A 17,899-nucleotide genomic window follows, 5' to 3' on the forward strand; every position below is an offset into this window, starting at 1 on the left:
TTTTTTTGACAATCGACAACAAAGTATCAGAGTGAGAAAACAGGCAAAACAGGCGATGAAACGCGATGGTGTCGTTCACAGTACGAAACCAAGTGACAAAAAAAAAAAAAAAAAAAAAAAAAAAGTACGTCGAAACAAAAAAGTGACGGCGAGAGTGAGGCTGAATGGCAGGATGGCTGCTGGAAAGGCACGGAGCAACAAGGGGGAGAAATGAATAAAACACGCCAACAAACACAGAGCTACGTTGAATCCAGCACTGAGAGGAGGAGGAGGAAGAAGGAGGGAAAGAGAGTGACAGGGGACGGAGAGAAAGAGAGAAGAGCAAGCAACCTGGAAGCGCAACTGCCAGTGAGAGAATGCCAAGACGCAGCTCCATTGCAAGCAGTGCAACACCAGCAAACACGACAAAGTCCCTCGCTGCAGCCGCACCCGATCGACCGGACATCAGAGGCTTCAGCCATTCGAACAACAAGAGAAAAAGCAAAAAAAACCTGAAATTGGACGCGAAACGCTGACTGAGAAGCACTTTTTTTTTTTTTTTTTTTTTTTTTTTTTTGGTTTTTAAGCCTTGGCTGCAAAGGGAACGGCGAGTGAACAGAGCGAGCCACGCAGAACTCCAATCTGGGCGTTGGGCAGTTCTCCTCAACTTCCTGACAACAGCCACAGCGGAGTCACGGCTGCCAGACAGAAGTGCGAGGGCAGAAGCGCGGACAGCAAACGCAAAAGTCAAAGGTTTTTTTTTTTTTTTTTTTTTTTTTTGCAACCAACCAAAAAGAACAATGAAAAAGCGCACAAAAGCAGCCGAGACAAAAAGTCAACACAGGGGTGATATTCGGATACGACTTGATACTACAAGGTGCTAGACATGCAACAACAATAACAACAAAATCGAGCTTTAGGTCGATGCCGAGGCTGCGGCAGCAGAGTCGCTGTAGAGTTGGAGTCCTGCTCGACGGTAATGCTCGTTAAAGTCAATGCGCACAGCCAAGAATTTGAGTGGCAGGTTGGTTTCGGTGGCGCCAAGAAGCACGCCGAAATCAATCACCAGTTTCTGCGGCAAGCGATCACACAAAAGAAACGAACAACAAAAGACAGCGCACATGAGCAAGCAAACACTCTGCAAGCAGACACCAGCCCTTGCCCCAACGCCGCACCTTAAACGTCGCGCCAATGATAGACACTTGATCGGATGCGCCTTCAAGGGGGCCTTGGATGAACTGCGCGACATGGGCAGCCTCGGAAGAGGCTTCGGCAGTCGTCGTTCCCCAGCGTCCTTCCCGTGTGTGGGCCGCCGCAACTTCGGCGCTCTGTGCCCGACGGTGAAGCTCATCATCTGCTGCTTGGAAGAGTGCCGCATGCAGCTGTTGAAAGTCGAGAACGAGATCGAGCAGTCCTCGCAACTTGCCAAGGGTCACCTGAGCAAAAAAACATGGGCAGCGATAATGACGGCAATTGAGCACACAACGAGAGTTTTGCTTGCATTCTGCAAATGTTCTACAACACGGACCTGAGAGCTTCCCGAGAGCAGGGCGCCTGCCAGAATGGAATTGAGGAACTTGTCATGCGCGGCGATCAGTTGGTCAAAGTCGCGTGCCTGCCGAATAGCCCGTTGCAATTCACCCCAAGAGCATTCGAGAATCTAGGAAAAAAAAAGAGAAATCGGTCGAGTCAGTGACGACGAGATCTCAGAGTTCGTAGACGGCGAACTGTACCTCGTAGAGCAGGTAGTAGTGCAGTTGGCGCACAAAATGAATCATTTCATTCGCCACCACGCGGAACTTTTGAAAGACGGGCATGACCTCTGTGTTGGTGCAACAATGGCCGTTAGGACTGTTTCCCCCCTGCATTCACCCCACGAGCACAGCAGCAGCTTTCGCATACCTGGCATCGATTTGAACTGCTTAAAGTCAACAATAAGCTCCTTCCAAAGAGTGCTCAGCGAAAAGTCAATGCGTTTGAGTCGCCACAAAAAGTGGAACAATTGCAGATATCGACTCATTGCGGCTGGACTGAGAATCAGGTCGAGAGGGTGTTCGATCGCGTAATCCAACGTAAAGACGTCCCAGCCGACGTCGCCAGGGGAGACCTGTGTTGACGAGCAAACAAATCAAGCACGCGGTGGGGGAAGGGGAAGGGTTAGAAACCAGGATTTTGACGACAGAAAGTTGCAGGGGCCATTTTTTTTTTTGGACAAACCTCGAGCATTTTCACCCCAAGTCGGTTGAGCTGGGCCGTGGGCTCGTACTGTGCATTGGTTGCTCGCACAGCGCTTTCTAGAATACCCGCAAGATTGTGCACATAGAGAGACGCTGCTGGCTTGGCCAACTCCTCGCTGCAGAAGGACGAAGACGAGAGATATAGAAAGCGAGAACATGAGTTGCTGTAGCCATGCCTCCACCAAACCAACAAAGGTGCACTTACTGAGTCAGAAACATCAAATGCTGGGCAAAATCCCCTTGCCCCAAGAGCAAGAATTTGCGGATGGCGGAAAGATGGTCGAGCAGGTGGTAGCGTTGGAGCATGACATCAATGACACGCCGAGAGGTTTGTGCATAGAGCGCCTCGGTTGTTGCAATGACCTTTGCATCATCCTCAAAAGTGGAAACTAGCACATGGAGCGTGTACGGAGTGAAATGCCTTGAACAGACCGGCGAACAGCGAGGAGGCAGCCGACTTACCTGGTGTGGCCATCTTCAACGCGTGAATCTGCTCCTCAACATCTCGGTCGTGTGCGCGAGATCGCAAAAAGTTGATGGATTTGCCAATTAGCAAGATCTAGACACAGCAAAGAACGACAAAAAGAGTCAGATGTTTGCCTTGGTTTCCAATTCTACCCGAAAGACTCGAAAAACATACCTGGTGGACTAGTGTGGCGGGAATAACATGCTCAATCATCATTGCCTCTCGAACGGCATAACGATCGTGCCACATGCGATCATTTGGCACATTAGGGCGCACGCAGATGAAAAACTCGCCGTGCGGGTCGTCCAGCTCGCCATCAAACAGCCACCGGTGCAGCATTGCGCGAATCGGCACCATTAGTTGATTTGTCAGTTTCTTGACCGTTCGCTGGACCAGGGGATCGCCGTGCGCCGAGAGGGCATGGACACGAGTCACGAGTGCACCTCCTCGCAGTCCTGCTCGGTTCAGCAGAAAATGCGCATCAATCACAAGCAACCATTCATGAGCAAAAGATCCTCTTCTTCTATCGATGATCCGACTTTGATACTGTGCGTGGCAATCCGTACCTCGGCACATGTCAACCAACGCAGCTAAAACTCGCATGCGCTCCATCGGATCCACAGTCCAGACAGCGAGCCGGCGAAGGGTCAATCCGGGCGAGCTTGAATTGCCCTCGGTCGTTTGATGGCCAACATGAGAGTCGAGCAGAGCCACAAGGCGGTAAAACTCGGTCAACTCCAAGTGCAGGGCTGAGGCGAAGGCCTGTTTCCGAACGTCATTAGAAGCGGCAGCATCAATTGATTCTGAACCATAAAAAGATGGTCTTACCTGCACGAGCAGACCTTGCGAGCCAGGCGCCGCGCTACACTGCTGAACAAACTCTTGGACTTTGCTGAAAAGCCAGCCGAGATCGACAAGCTTCAGAACAAGCTCGTGAACAGGCGGGGCGATGGCCAACTACGGCGCGGAATAACAGCGGGGGTGAGGGTTTGAACGCACATTTGCGCACAAGAAAGAACAACAACAACAAAAAAACCAACAACAACAACCGAACGGCGCTCGCTCACCCGATCGTCCACTGTGAACCTGTCGAGAATGGCATTCCATTTGATATACTGGCCGTCAATCCCTTGGAACGCAAAGAGCACATCATGCAGCAGCACTTGTTCGTCCAATCCACCGAGCGCTTTGTGAGAGTACGAGAGAAAATATGAGTATTGAGCACTGCATTCAAGGCGCAGTACTGCGACAACGTGATGCGCTCACAGGTCGAACGTAGCTCTGCCGCTTGAATCGCCCGCGTGGCGTGAATACGATCGATGGAGGCCTGGGATAAGGCCATGTTGTCGAGCGGAGAAGATTCGGCCTTGGTTTCAATGCTGCCGCTCCCGGCGAGAGAGGACGCGCTGGCAACCGTCGGCAATAAAGCTGACGAGATTTGGTCCACCGAAGGGAGCTGCACAACTGGCAAGCCACTTGTTGACAGCAAAATGCTGTCTTTGCTTGCCTGCCGTTGAGAAAAGCACGTTAGTTTTTCAAATACACTCCAATCATGCAAACTCGAAGCGCGCGCACTCACGTGAAGCAAGCTGGCATTTCGAGCCGCCGATTCTTCGCTCAACGACAGTAAAAAGTACAAGATGGCCCACTTGTTTTGGATGACAGACTATCGAAAGTTCCACCCATAAAGTCAGAACAGTCAGAAAGAATGTCAACTACCAAACGACTTGTCCTCATACCTTTGTGCCAAGCTTTTGAAACAGCTCGGCAAATCGAAGCGCATCATCCGTCCGTTGTTGTCGAGTAACTATCGCAAAAGAGCAGCGAAAGATTCGAATCGAAGCGAAACATCCCAGCAACAATGCACCCCCCCCACCCCTTGGCATCAAGACCAATTAAACTCATCAGTAGCTACATACATCGCTTTTTGATAATCTCTGCTGTAAAGAACTCGTCCTGGGACGTGGGAGCTGTGATTCGACTATGAGAATGCGAAACGAGGAGGGTAAGTCGCTTGTCGAGGGTGTTTGGAGCATTTCAATTGAGCTGAACCTCACCTAGCCAGAATGCGGAGAGCATATTGAACGAGCGTCGGTCGGTCCGCTGCGCACAGGAGCAAGAGAAAGGTCGAGTGAGGATTTTGGCGGGAAAACAGCTCAATGCGTTGAGCAGGCTCCAGCCAAACGCCCCGCACACACACACACGCACGCCATCATGATTGGCGAGCATTTTGCTACAGGACTAGCATTCGAAAGTGGACGCACCTGCTTTGGGGCCGACGAGCGTGGCGCACAGATGCTCGACCAGCGATGGAGCCGAGTCTGATTTTGCGGCCCCAGAGCTCGAGCTGTTGGGCACACCAGAGCTTGTCGGCGACATCGTCGATGCGAGCTGAGTCTGGGCACGCGCACCCGCTGGCGGCGATCCTGACACAGCGTTGCTTCGGGTTGCAGACTGGCGCAGCATTGGGGATGATGATGATGATGGTCCACCTGTCGACGACAATTGCGATCGCGATGATGACAATGATGCTGACAATGTTGTTGATGCAGTCTGTGGTGGTGGTTGTGATGGTCGGTGATTTGGAGGCGTTCGGCTCGCTCTGGTCGCAGAGCTCATCTTGCCGATCAAAAAAACCAAACTGAGCTCGAATCATCATCATCATGGATGGGTTGTTGGATTTTTGGTGATTTGAGAGAGTTTTGTGGATGTGAATGATACGATGTTGCGAGTGCGAGACAAGGAGGGGTGGGAGAGAGAGTGATAGAGGGAGTGCTGTTGCTCAGCAGGGAGTTGGCCACTGGCACTGTGACACCCATCAGTCGATGCACCCGTCGTCATCCCTCCCCCCTTCTACTAAAAAATACGGTCGACTGTTGCTGTGGTGCCGACGTTGTTAAGGTCTCAACGGTGTCTGCCGACACAACGAACCCCCCTCAGCTGGTTGGTTCTTTTTCTGGTTGTTGGTGTTCTCTAATCTCGCTCTCCCGCTCCCCCGCCGCAAGCCGCCAAGCAAGCCAGCCCGCGTGCGGCGTGCGTCTCTTTCCCGCCCTGTGCCCTCCCGTTCGTCCACCGCAGCCGCCTCCCCGCCGTCAGGTTCAAGCAATCTCACCGCCCACCACCAATTTTTGAGTCACTTTTTTTTTTTTTTTTTTTTTTGGTTGTTTGTTTTGGTTTCTCCGTTTCTCGCTCTTGTTCTGTTGCCGCGTTGGACGTACAGCACTTGCTCATCTGCCGCCATCTCACTCGCATTATCCTGTGAAAACACTTTGGATTCGATTTCTTTTTCATCGAAACAAAACTCTGATTTTATGGGTTCTTTCTTTTTTTCAAAGTCCAAACCGTTTTAGTACATTGTCATTCTTTATTTTTTTTTTTTCGCTACTTTTTCTTTTTTTCTCTTTCTCTCTTTAACCATGGGCAAGAAGGCAGCAGGCATTGCGCTGATTGTCGTTGGTGCGATCTTCATCGTGCTCGGCATTGGTCTCGGCGTTGGTCTGCCCGACGTCGTGAACAACACAATCACCTCGGGCGTCCAGGGTCCCGACAGCTCCAGCATGTCGGACGTCAACGACCCCGAGTCGTCGTACTCCAAGTGGCTGCGCAACTGGGACCCCATCGACGACAAGAAGCCCCACAAGCTCAACCACGTCTACATCTACAACCTGACCAACCCCCAGGGGTACCTGTTCGATGCCGAGCGTCCGATGGTAAGCAAAAGCCACACTGCAACCATTTTTTTATTTTTTTTTTATTATTGTTTTCGCTCGATTGCGTTTTTTTTTTTTTTTTTTTTTTTTTTTTTTTCGTTTTGTGTGCGTGCGTCCTGCCGAAATGCACTGGTGGAAACTTGGATGGCTCTTGCATTGCACTTTTCTTCTTATCGCTTTGGTGCGCAGCCACCCCGACTTTTCGTGGTGGAGTGTGGCAGTGTGGGTTTTTATTATTATTTTTCATGATTATTATTATTTTTTCTTTTTTTTCAAATGTTTTTCTTTTGATTTTTGTTTTGTTTGTTTGCATCGAGCACACAACAAACACAACGCGTGAGGGCGAATGAACAACACGCAGCAGCAGAGTGAGCGGAGGGGACAGTGGTGCGAATGACCGACCAGTGTGCGAACGAACTGTGGGTCATCACCGTTGATCTACGTTGTCAGTTGTATTTTTTATTATTTTTTAAAAAACCCTTTTAATTTGTTTTGCGGTTGAGAAAAAAACAAAAGACACCCTATCGACAATGAAAATTTTAAAATAATCATTGTGCTACGGTCACTCATGCCGCCTCCTTGGCGATGGTAGTTTTTCTCATTATTATTATTTTTATATTTTTTTTTATGGAAAACAAAAAGTCCTTCCTGTCGCATTTTTTTTTTTTTTTCCCCTTTGGTGCGTGTCACCATCGGTTTGGCAGGGGGGGGGGAAATTTGTGCAAGGAATGGCATCATGTGAGGGCAAATGCCTTCGTTGCGCAACAGGACTGCGGGCAAACTGGTTTGTGTTGCCCGAGCTTGTGATCTGTATTCGATTCCAACGAATGCGTAACAACAAGAAAAAAAAAAAAACTCTTTGGTATCAACATGATTATTTTGGGGTTTGAGTTGATTAGATGAACAAACAAACAAAACGAATCAAAACGAACAAAAAAAAAAACCATAACATTGAAAAAAAAAAAACCATAATAATTTAACTTTGAAACAAAAAAAAAGCGCGCAAGCCACTTTGGAGTGTGGTGCAAGGCGGAGCTTTCTGCTCTATGATGGTTGGTTGGTTGATGGGGGTTTGCAGAAGATGCCTTGGTTGGCACTTGAAACTCGTTGCATCCACCTTCCCCCCTCACATGGAAAAAAAAGGCTACTGGATAAGCCCAAAAAATGCAGCAACGTGCCAAACCGCAGCAAACTGGTGTGACGGAGTTGATGAGCACACTGTCCATTCCACAACCACAAGAGTCAATCATTCCAAGAAGAAAAAAAGGGGGGGGGAAAAAAAGGAAGACAGGGACGAAGGCAATGAAGCGAGACGGAGAAAAACGAGAGAAACAGAAACCCCAAATTGCAAACTGAGAAAACCCCCAATCTGCTCGCTCTGCATCGACATGTGCACTCACCAACCCCTTTTCCTTGCCATTTCCTTGCCATTTTGCTTTTCTTTCAATGCAAACACAGATGAACGCTGTTGGCCCTTACACTTTCTGGCTCAAGTCCACCAAGTACGACGTCTCGTTCAGTGGCACCGATGACGAGTACGTGTCCTACCGCACGTACACCGAGTACGAGTACCAAGCTTCGAACGACGTGGACGTCAACAACGACATGTTCTACTCGTGGTCGCTCGTCTACCTCGGCGGCCTGACCTCCGCGCTGACTGGGTCCCTGTACCCGACGCTGCTTGGCATTTACGGCTCCAACCCCACGGTCTTTGGTCCTCACCTCACCGCGTGCGCTGGTCAAACCGCCGCGACCATCAACGCCGCCACGCAAGCCTCCGTCGAGTGCCGCTTGAGCTTCCAAACCAACCCCGTTCTCAAGTCTGTTTTCGACGAGGTGTACGGGACGACTGGTGCAGACACTGGCCTCTTGACGGCCGTTTCGGGCTCGGTTTTGGGCGGTTTGGTCCAGACCATGCTCACCGCGTCGACCTCCAACCCGGCCATGACCAACGTCCAAGCTCTTGTGCAGGCTGGCATTGCTGGCAACGTGATTGCTGGTGCCACGATCCTGGCGCTCTTGTCTGCCAGTCCGACTCAGAAAACGGCTCTTAACGATTTCATCACAACAGATCCGACTCGCACGGGCGTGATTGCGACAAGTTACGGTGGGCCAACTTGTGCCATCCCAAACATTCTGACCACCGACCGACCCATCTGGTTACGCCGCTTATGGAGCTTCGGCCCTTTGCGCTGGTGCTGCGTTTGGGTATGCCACAGCCACCCGCGGAATCAGCTCAGACTCCCTAGACTTTTACAACCTGTTCAACACTCTCCTTGGTGCCTCAGCTCTCGCTGCTACCTCCAATGTTTTCCCAACCAACGCGAATCACCAGCTCGCGCTTGGCATCATCCTTGACAATAGCAACGCCTACCCGGCCCTTTCCTGGGGCAGCGATGCTCCTTCTGCGACATTTGCCACCAACTGGCTTCTTGCAGCAGGCGCTGTCGCCAGTGGCAGTCCGACTGCAATTGGTGCAATTTATGGCAGTGCTAACTTTGCTCCTCTTGCTGCCCTCATGGACGTGACGACGTTCGCCGCTGTTGTCGGCGGTTATTTCGGTCTAGCCGCTTTGCCAAAGGCCGATCTGGCTGCCATCTATTCCCCCCTGTTCCTGCCCTACACGACGGAAGCCGCAGCGGCAGCCGGCTCTGCTTTTAGCACCTTCAAGGACTTTACCTCGCAACAGCTTCTGTTTGCGCAACTTGGCGGCGCTGCGCTGACACAGGGTGACTCGCTTCTCGAAAGCTCGCTGTTCCTTGCCACTGTGCAGCAACTCCAAGATGGTGGAGCTGTCATTCCGATTCCCCAAACGTACATCGACAACGACGATGGCAAGTATTGGATTGAGCCGTTCCTGTACAACTTGAATGTCTGGGCTCCTGCCAACTATCTCGGCTTTGCGGCCCAGTACAACCTCCAGGCCGGCGGCAATTACAAATCTGGTGTCTACCTCTCGTTGGCCCAGACCGGTGCACTGATCAACATTCTTACCACTTACACCTCCTCTGCGTTTGGCCTGATTGGCGCTGCGAGCTACCCACTCTCGAAGGCTGGGGAGCAGATTGGCAATCTCGTTACGGCTGGCCTCACGGCAGATGCCGTTGGTTATACTAACTCCGTGACTCCAGCGTGCGGCATGGGGCCGCCCACCACCGCTGCAGCAGTGCAGTCTGCTATTATTACCATTCTTGTGGCGGGCGATTTTGGCAGCACGGCTTGCCGCGACGCGATTATCGGCACCGGATCCGGAACTGCTTTGATTGGGTTCATGGCCGCCATTAAAACTGCATTGACCAACGCGAACAACCAGTGGACTGCTTGGGGTTTGAATTTGTCATCACTCGGCCCCACCACGACCGCCCCGGATGCCATGGCCTCTTCCACGTTCAGGATTGCCTTCCACGCCTTGATGCTTGTCGACTACTTCCAAAAGAACTTTTTCCTCATCACTGGCGAGTTCCTGACTGGCGATCAGCGCAATGACGGTCTGATTATTCACCGCTCCGCCCTTGAGATCATGAGCGGTGCGCACTACGCGATCGCCCCTGGCGGCACTGCCGCGGGCTTCCTGTGGAACTCGTTCCGCACTCCGTACTCGCCCACTGCTGACCTGAACAAGTACTCGCGTGGCATTGCAGACATCAACACTGTCAACACGTATGTTGAGTACGAGGGCGCCACTCAACTGGCCGCAAACTACTTCCCTCGCATGACGGCCGAGAAGCCCGAGCTGCGCAACATTCGCGGTTTTGACTACACCCAATTTGTGCCCGCCGAGAAGACTGTCATCATGGTGGATGTCGACAAGCCCCGTTACAACCATTATGATGTTTTCCTGGAACCCGCTTCGCGCACCTTCCGTCTGTTCTACCAGAACAAGGATGACGACATTTTGGGTGTCAAGTGCAACCGTTTCGCCGTCTCCACCGACGAACTCACTCTTGAAACTGGCAACTTTGGCAACAACAAGTACTATGGCAGCTCGTTCGACGGCGCCCAGTACGGCGGCAACACCAACCCCTTCCACAGCTTTGTGTCGCGCCCGTACTACCTGTATGGCAACGACATCTACGATCTCTACCCCGATTTTGAGACTGAGGCCAGCCCTTCCAAGCATGAGACCACAATCTGCATCGAGCCTCTGACTGGCGCTACCGTCGACGGCTCGCTGAACTTTATGGGCAGCCTGGGTCTGGACAAGACTGGTTTCACTGCGTCTTCCCGGTTTGCCTTTGGCTACGACCTGAATTCCACATACCTGATTGACCAGTCCCAGATGTACGACGACACCAACCCCGTTCTCCAGCCCCCGCTGCCCCTCTACTGGTACACCCAGACTGCCACCCTGAACGAGGCTACTGCCGACGCCCTCAAGTCCTCTCTGTACGGTGCTACCAAGGGTGCCTATGCCGCTCTGATTGTGGGCATTGTTCTCGGCTCCATCCTGGTCATTGTTGGCATTGTGCTCCTCGTTCTGCACAAGAAGGAGGGCGGTCTTGGCAAGACCGAGTCGACTGCCGAGATGCTCAAGTCGCCTGCCTTTGCCCCTGAGGTCAACAACCCCACTTACGAGAGATAATTTTTTTTGTTGTTGTCGCTTGTTTTTTTTTTTCTCGTTGTTGTTCGTTTTGAGTGTGGTTGTCTGTGTAGCCTGCTTTTTCTCGCTTTTTTGTGTGCTACAATCAACGATGCGACCACCCACACAACCGGATCCTGATGGGTTTGTGTGTCTTTTTTTCTTTTGTATGATTTGTGATTTGTGTGCGATTCGTGTGCGTTTGCTGTTTTGCACTTTTGCCCCTCCCCAATGTACATGTTCTCTTTTGTTTTTTGTTTTTTTGGTCGTTGTTGTCAACTCCAATGTTGTTCTTTCGTTTATTCAAGCGCAAAGCTAGCAAGCAAAACATGTTGAAGCAATTTCGATGTGATTTTCTTCCTCTTTTACTTGGTTCCCTTTGCATTGTCTTTGCGTGCACACATTTCCTATCCCTTTTTCATTTTGTCAGTTGAACACTTCTGATTTGTTCTCTGAGTCTTTGCGTTGGCGGGAATGACTTCGCTGGAATCGCAGCTTCGCGAGGTCGACATCACCGACGACTCGGTTCTGTCCCTGCTCCAGCCGAGCCAGACCGCTGGCCTCGACGCCAATGAGCTCATGCTCTCTCTGTTTGCACCCAACTACCCCGAGCTCAACCTGGTAATGCGAGCCGCGCACAAGGCGAACCCGTCTCTCTTGCTTTTGCTTTTTTTTTTTTTTTTTTTTTTTTTTGCTTTTTGCCCCATGGATTTTTCGTCCTCGTTGCAAGGCCCGGGCGCTCCCTGTCGGTCGGTCGGTCGGTCGGTGGATTGGCTGCCAGCGTCTTCCCCCTTGCGTTGCTGCTCTGCGCCGATGGGTCGCACACGCGTCTTTGCATTCGAGCCTTTCGCGTCGTTTTTTTTTTTTTTTTTTTTTTTATCTCCGTTCGGCTTTCTTTTCCCAGCACGATTCTGTTGAAGGCGCCTGTTCTCGCTCTACGACTCATGGTAACATTATTCTTGACGAGAATAGTGAGAAACAGAGTCTCAGCAAGAAAACACAAAACAAAACAAAGCGACAGCCATTTTCAAATTGCAGCCAAAAAAGCCGGAAAAATAAAATAAAAAACGTAACGGAAATGTATGCGAATCGATCGCATCATCATTCGTTGCTGGGGATGATTTGCGATTTTTGATTGGAGTTGCCTTTGATTGTGCTCAGGGTGACGTGCAAAGCGTCGGCGTTAGCTCGAGAAGAGGGAGGATTGCTGCTGCTTATGATTGCTGCTGAAATGGACGGAACGCTTGCTCAAATTCTGAGAATGGCTCAAACACAAAAACATTGTACATGTTGTACATGCTGTGATAGGCAAACCTCACAGGATCCATTTACGAAAAGACGACGGACTTGGTGACGCGCCCGTTGCTGAGCGCCATGACCGTCCACTCGCTGCCCGAATTGCACCAAGACGACATTTTGGCGGCTGCATTGTCACCTGCAAACTCGACAGTTTCGTCCACTTCCTCGTCGGCAATCGCGTCGCCACCGACCAATGGCTCTGCGCCCTCTACGGTGCCCGCGAGTGGACAGCGGTTTGAGTTTGACCTTCCCCCGGCGTACCAGCACTCCTCGCAACGTCGCCCGCGCTCCGACTCGAGCAGCGAAGAAGAGCATCACTCTCCCGAGAGCATGATGCGTGCATCGAGTAAGGAAAAAAATGCGTCCAAGCTTGATTGCTGTCGCATCGCGATGGATGGGTTTCGTGCTCATTTTGTGCTCATTTTGTGCTCATCCCCCAAATCACTCTTTCATCAGTTCGTGTCCGTCTCGATGTGGACCCGGACGAGCATGAGGATATTCCTGGAGACACTGCTTTGAAAGTCAAACGTCGGTACGTTCTACAAAGGCTATGGTTGTTGTAGGAGCCAAAAAAAAAAAAAAAAAAAAAAACAAAAAAAAAAAAACTTTCTGCTCGATAAAAACGAGATTTCTTATGCTTTTGTTTTCTTTGACTGACTTTCTTGTTGTTTCTGTGCTGTCTCAAGTGAGCAAATCAAACGCGCATCCAAGCTCTACCGCGAGCGCAAGAAGCGGAGCGAGCGTCAGCTTGAAGATGAGCTAGATCGTCTCCGCAAGGAAAAGGACGAGTTGTTTGCCGAAAAGGAGCGAGCTCTTCTTCAACTGCGCGTTCTTCAAAACAATACCAGCACGCATGCCAATGCAGGAGTCAACCATGCCTCTGATGTGAGTTTTTCTTGCATCCCGCTTTTTTTCGTTTAGCGACTTTGTGTTGTGGCTTTTTTGGTTGATTCACTGTTTGTTATTTCTCTTTCTCTTCCCCCCCCCTCTCTCTCTCTCTCGCCCAATCACCTTCTTGCAGGTGGAGCAAAGCCGATTGCGCTTGCTCGCGCTTCTCAAGCAGGTATCGCAAGACCCAACCGCAACCGACGAGCAGCTCTTGCAAGTCATTCGGCCTCTGCGTGACACATGCCGAGTGGTCAGCGGAATCGCAATCTGCCACGCTCAACACCTGCTGAGCATGAGGACATCACTGTCGCTCGCCAGCACGTTTCTCAATGACTGCATGTACCTGGTCGAGACGGAAAAGTCAGCCTACGGTTTGGGCGCGTACGCACGGCAAGTACGACACGCCGTCCCTTCCATGTCGCAGACGCAAATCCAGCTGCTAAACACCATCACCGAGCAATACTACTCCGACATTGCCATTCTGCACGCCGAGCGCAAGCAACTCGCTCGCGATCTGGATGCCCACGCCCTCCGCGAAAAGCAGCAGCCCGATGTCATGCTGCAGTCTCAAATTATGCTGTCTCGCCTCACATTGATAGACTGTCTGCGGCGCAACATTCACGCCGAGGTCAACTTGTTTGAGTTTGCCATCGACCAAATCGTGTCCATGCTCTCTCCGCGCCAGCAAGCCCAGCTCCTTTCTCAAATCGATCTCCAGCACACATCTGTTCTTATGCTCAGTGGCTTGCAGGCTGGTATCCGAGCGCAGCAACAGCAAAGTCCAGCCGAATGAGCGCGCGGAGCGGTGGTTTTTTTTTTTTCTGTTTGTCTTTTTTTCTGTTTCTCGTTGCTGTAGTTGACTGGAGTGATTTTTGTCGTTGAGTTCTCCCTCGATTCTCGTGTTGTTTTGCGTGTGTATGCGGATTGTCAGGCTGTGTGCTTGTTTTCTCGAGCAGTAAAGTTGCCTATTGATCATCCAGCCTTCAGCCTTGGAGCGCGGTTTCTGCAGTGGCAAGCTCGTGCGATCGGAGGGCTGGATGCTGGTGTTGGGTTTCCCGATCCTATGGTCGAATCATTCGGATGGGTCGTGCTGGCTTTGATGTCCGCGGCACGCTCGACCATTGACCCTGCGAGCCAAGGCAGGCTTTTGTGGTGGTGGATGTTGTACATTGTTAGTGACACATCTTGATCATCTTTGTGTTCTCTTCCAGCCCCTGCATGCAATTCCGTCGGCTGGGTCCCTGATCATTTTCGTTGACTCACCTTGGAATGGGGGTTGGCTTGTTGTTGTTAAGCGGTTTCCACACTTCTTCTGCTCCCTTTGCAGACCGTCCAGATCAGCTTGTTCAGCGTTCTGACGCCCCACCGCCCTCCGCTGCTGCTGGGTGAGTCGTCCGTCGTCCCGCTGTCTGCTGCTTCGTCCTTCCGTTGGCCGTCTCTCCCCTCCCGCCATCCTCTCCTCTTCTCTCCCTTTCTCCCGCCATCGCCGTGTTGTTTGTTGTTTGAGAATCGGGATGCGGTTGCCTTTTTTTTTTTTTTTTTTTTTTTTTTTCGATTTTTGATTGATTGTCTCCAACCAACCCACCAAAAACCGCCTTCGCTTTTCGTTCCCTCATTTTCTTTGCTCCCAAACACTTCTTCTTCTTCCTCTTCTTCTTTGAGCGAGATCAGCACGATGGTTGCCACGGCGGGTGAGCGTCCATTTCTCGAGTCTCGCTGTTTCTGGATTGTTGTTTGATTTCGATGATGATTTGTTTTATTTCGGTTGGGTTGTTTTTTTTTTCGTTCTTCCCGATTTGGACGAGCGCCATTCGTAATCCAGGTTGGTCTTTTTGGTGAACTTTTTTTTTTTTTTTTTGTCTCTCTTTTTCCATTCAAACTTCAGCCGCGTTTTTTTTTTTTCGTTTTTTTTTTCTTTTCTTTTTTCCCTTCCACCTTTTCTGTTCGCGCTCGTTGCTTTCCGGCGTTGCGACTGCCACCCAACGGCGACCAAACAGCAACATTCCCCAGTGTCGTGTTGAGGGGGACGGCAGAGTGGAGACGGTCAAAAGGCCGAGCGTCAGCAGCTTTTTTTTTTTCAAAGATCGTCCTTTTTTTCTGTTTTTTTTTTCTGTTTGTTTTTTTTGGCCGTTTTTTTTTCGCTTTGCGTCGCTTTGCGTCGCTGCGTTGGCGCAGGCTGCCATCATTGGCGACTTCTTCCGACAGCCTAACGCAACGCTTCTTCGATGAACGGCGGCTCCAACTCGGCCCGTTGTTGGGACTGGCAGCAAAGAAAGCAGCCAAAAAACAAGAAAAAACAATTTTTCGTTTTTTTTTTTTTGCGTCCGCCCGCAGGCTAGCACGGCTGCATTTGCCCGCTGGTCGCACCGACACCCTCGCCTCCGCCGTTTCGAGGTTGGGTGTGCGATCAGTCTCCAGCTCGCTTCGCATCCGCGCGAGAACGCGAGCCCGCCTTCGAAAGAGCGAAAGCCGTGCGCTTTTTTTCATTTTTTTTTCAAAATTTACCTCGTTCGCTTTTATTTCCTTTCCTCTTTTTTTTTTTTTTTTTTTTTTTTCTCTCTTCGCCGTCGTTTTTGTATTGCGGGTGCGCATCGCGGGGCTTGCTGTCGCCGCCTTCCAGCCCGCCGCCTTTGGTCGCCTTCTGCGTTGCTTTTCCCATCGCGCTGGGTGTGGCGATCTGCGTTTGTCGGACGCTCGGATCTAAGCCCCTTTTTATTATTTTTTTTATTTTGACCAAAAGCCACAATAGTTTTTTTTTTAATTCAAACTTTTTTTTTTTCTATTTCAAACAACACAAAATGGGAAAAATATGCAAACACTGGTTTTTTTTTTTTCAATTATGATGATAAAATCGGATTTGTTTTTTGTTTTTTTTTTTTCCACCTTTGATTTTCTTGCGTCGTTCCTGCTTTGCGCTCTTCTTTTTGGCTTTGCTCGCCATCTCCTCCTTCTTGCACTTGGTCCCCTTCGAATGCCGCCCTGTTGTTTGCCTTTCCATTTTTCATTTTTTCATTTTTTTTTTGTCTTTTTCAAACTTTTACTCACCCTTTTCTTTTTCCCCCCCTTCCCCTCTCCTCCTGCAGAAAGTTACCACTCCCCTACCTTCACAATGACTGAACGCGACGACTCTGTCTACCTTGCCAAGCTTTCCGAGCAGGCTGAGCGTTACGACGACATGGCCGAGGCCATGAAGAAGGTTGTCAAGCTCAACCTTGAGCTCACCAACGAGGAGCGCAACCTCCTCTCGGTCGCCTACAAGAACGTTGTCGGTGCTCGCCGCTCCTCGTGGCGTGTCATCTCCAGCATTGAGCAGAAGGAGAGCGACGAGAAGAAGGTAAAAAAAAAAAAAAAAAAACCCCTGTTCTTGGTCTGCCTGGCGCCACAAAAAAAACTCACTCTGCTTGTCTTTTTTTTTTTTCTCTCCGTCAACAGAACGCCCGCCTGAAGGAGTACCGCTCCAAGATTGAGGCAGAGCTCCGAACTGTCTGCAACGACGTTCTCGGCCTCCTTGACAACCACCTCATCCCCCACGCTGAGAACGCCGAGTCGAAGGTCTTCTACTACAAGATGAAGGGTGATTACTACCGCTACCTTGCCGAGTTCACCTCTGGCGAGGACAAGAACAACATTACCAAGCAATCCGAGACCGCCTACCAAGAGGCCTTCAACGTTGCCTCCAAGGACATGCCCCCGACCCACCCCATCCGCCTTGGTCTGGCCCTCAATTTCTCGGTCTTCTTCTATGAGATCCGCAACTCGCCCGAGCGCGCTTGCCAACTCGCCAAGCAGGCTTTCGACGACGCTATTGCCGAGCTCGACACCCTTTCTGAGGACTCGTACAAGGACAGCACACTGATCATGCAGCTGCTCCGAGACAACCTTACCCTCTGGACTTCTGATGCCCAAGGCGACGATGCCGACCGTCAGTAAATTTCCTTGAAGAAAGTGTTTCAAGGCTTGTGAAAAAAATCAATTCGAGCGTCAAAAAAACCCAAAAAAATGTTTTAGCATCTTTTCTCTTCCTTATTTTTCAAGTCATTTCCTTTTTTTTCTTCCAGAGTCTGGTGAGCTTTTTGCAGCTAGGGTGGCTGTGCTATCAATGGTGCGTGTGGTGAGCGGCGGGCTTTTCGAGCATTGGCGATTTTTTTGTATATTTTGTGCAAAAATCCCTCTTGCCTTGAACTTGCTTCACCCTTTGGCACGTTGTTGGCAGTTGCCCCTGCGACCCCTTTTCAAGCTGTGTCTCACGACAATGTATTCTGGTGAATTTGAACGAAATGACTCGGCTTTCTCTTCTGGATGCTTTCGTTCTTCTATTTTTTTTGGTCGCTTTTTTTTTTTTTTTTTTTTTCCCTTGTTTTGTTTTGTAGTGTTGTGCATGATTCTTGGGTGACATTTTTTTGCTTGCTTGCTTGTCGGTTTTTTTTGTTTGTCTTGTTTGGTAATTCAAGTTGGTAACTCGATAGTTTTTTTCTTCTTCTTCCAAAATCTTCCAACAAATCTGAGCATCTGCGTCTTTTTGCATTTTACTATTTGATTTTTTATATTGTAATTTCACTTTTTTTTTTTTTTTTTTTTTTTTGGTTTTTTGGTTTTTCTTTTTTGTGGCTGCAGACTTTTCCGCTTTCAGCCGCTCGGTCGAATCAAGGCCTTTGTCTCCAAATCACACATCACGCAGCCTTGCCTCTCTTCTTGATGTCTGCGCCCCACCCGACGCGACGCCCGCCGCCGCCGCCGCCAG

At 50.3% G+C, this 17,899-nt stretch overlaps 4 protein-coding genes across 4 annotated transcripts; 3 read left to right on the forward strand and 1 right to left on the reverse strand.

Annotated features, from left to right (window-relative positions):
* Positions 1-818: 818 nt before the first annotated feature.
* CAOG_01240 (tubulin) lies at positions 819-5,328 on the reverse strand. Its single transcript, XM_004349710.2, has 18 exons — positions 4,947-5,328; positions 4,740-4,785; positions 4,602-4,663; positions 4,422-4,489; positions 4,262-4,348; positions 3,949-4,189; positions 3,750-3,868; positions 3,511-3,639; positions 3,249-3,444; positions 2,857-3,137; positions 2,679-2,775; positions 2,422-2,605; positions 2,197-2,332; positions 1,882-2,086; positions 1,713-1,801; positions 1,508-1,639; positions 1,155-1,415; positions 819-1,051 (listed from the first exon to the last, which is right to left on the reverse strand). The coding sequence occupies exons 1-18, from the start codon at positions 5,299-5,301 to the stop codon at positions 896-898; spliced, it is 2,844 nt and encodes a 947-aa protein (XP_004349760.2). The 5' UTR covers positions 5,302-5,328; the 3' UTR covers positions 819-895.
* Positions 5,329-6,098: 770 nt separating this feature from the next.
* Positions 6,099-11,221, forward strand: CAOG_01241 (hypothetical protein; the record flags this gene model as incomplete). Its single annotated transcript, XM_004349711.2, has 4 exons — positions 6,099-6,392; positions 7,161-7,195; positions 7,913-8,381; positions 8,539-11,221. 4 exons carry the CDS (start codon positions 6,099-6,101, stop codon positions 10,972-10,974), a joined length of 3,234 nt encoding a protein of 1,077 aa, XP_004349761.2. The 3' UTR covers positions 10,975-11,221.
* A 162-nt stretch (positions 11,222-11,383) lies between these two features.
* On the forward strand, positions 11,384-14,133 carry CAOG_01242 (hypothetical protein). The gene is made up of 5 exons (XM_004349712.2): positions 11,384-11,592; positions 12,280-12,616; positions 12,727-12,802; positions 12,957-13,155; positions 13,292-14,133. The coding sequence occupies exons 1-5, from the start codon at positions 11,446-11,448 to the stop codon at positions 13,949-13,951; spliced, it is 1,419 nt and encodes a 472-aa protein (XP_004349762.1). The 5' UTR covers positions 11,384-11,445; the 3' UTR covers positions 13,952-14,133.
* Positions 14,134-14,956: 823 nt separating this feature from the next.
* On the forward strand, positions 14,957-17,631 carry CAOG_01243 (tyrosine 3-monooxygenase/tryptophan 5-monooxygenase activation protein). The gene is made up of 3 exons (XM_004349713.2): positions 14,957-14,980; positions 16,242-16,492; positions 16,591-17,631. The coding sequence occupies exons 2-3, from the start codon at positions 16,268-16,270 to the stop codon at positions 17,086-17,088; spliced, it is 723 nt and encodes a 240-aa protein (XP_004349763.2). The 5' UTR covers positions 14,957-14,980; positions 16,242-16,267; the 3' UTR covers positions 17,089-17,631.
* Positions 17,632-17,899: the final 268 nt, after the last annotated feature.

This window comes from Capsaspora owczarzaki, assembly GCF_000151315.2.
Source record: "Capsaspora owczarzaki ATCC 30864 unplaced genomic scaffold supercont2.2, whole genome shotgun sequence".
NCBI lineage: Eukaryota > Filasterea > Ministeriida > Capsasporidae > Capsaspora > Capsaspora owczarzaki.

What these genes read in the sequence shown, in the direction of transcription:
- CAOG_01243 (XM_004349713.2), top strand. Translation starts at nt 16,268, where the DNA reads ATGACTGAACGCGACGACTCTGTCTACCTTGCCAAGCTTTCCGAGCAG. An exon ending in AGGAGAGCGACGAGAAGAAG is followed by an intron (nt 16,493 to 16,590) that starts GTAAAAAAAAAA and finishes CTCCGTCAACAG; the next exon opens with AACGCCCGCCTGAAGGAGTA.
- CAOG_01240 (XM_004349710.2), bottom strand. Translation starts at nt 5,301, where the DNA reads ATGAGCTCTGCGACCAGAGCGAGCCGAACGCCTCCAAATCACCGACCA. An exon ending in GGCAGAGCTACGTTCGACCT is followed by an intron (nt 3,869 to 3,948) that starts GTGAGCGCATCA and finishes ACTCTCACAAAG; the next exon opens with CGCTCGGTGGATTGGACGAA. An exon ending in TCATTGGCGCGACGTTTAAG is followed by an intron (nt 1,052 to 1,154) that starts GTGCGGCGTTGG and finishes CGCTTGCCGCAG; the next exon opens with AAACTGGTGATTGATTTCGG.
- CAOG_01242 (XM_004349712.2), top strand. Translation starts at nt 11,446, where the DNA reads ATGACTTCGCTGGAATCGCAGCTTCGCGAGGTCGACATCACCGACGAC. An exon ending in ACTACCCCGAGCTCAACCTG is followed by an intron (nt 11,593 to 12,279) that starts GTAATGCGAGCC and finishes ATGCTGTGATAG; the next exon opens with GCAAACCTCACAGGATCCAT. An exon ending in GCTTTGAAAGTCAAACGTCG is followed by an intron (nt 12,803 to 12,956) that starts GTACGTTCTACA and finishes TGCTGTCTCAAG; the next exon opens with TGAGCAAATCAAACGCGCAT.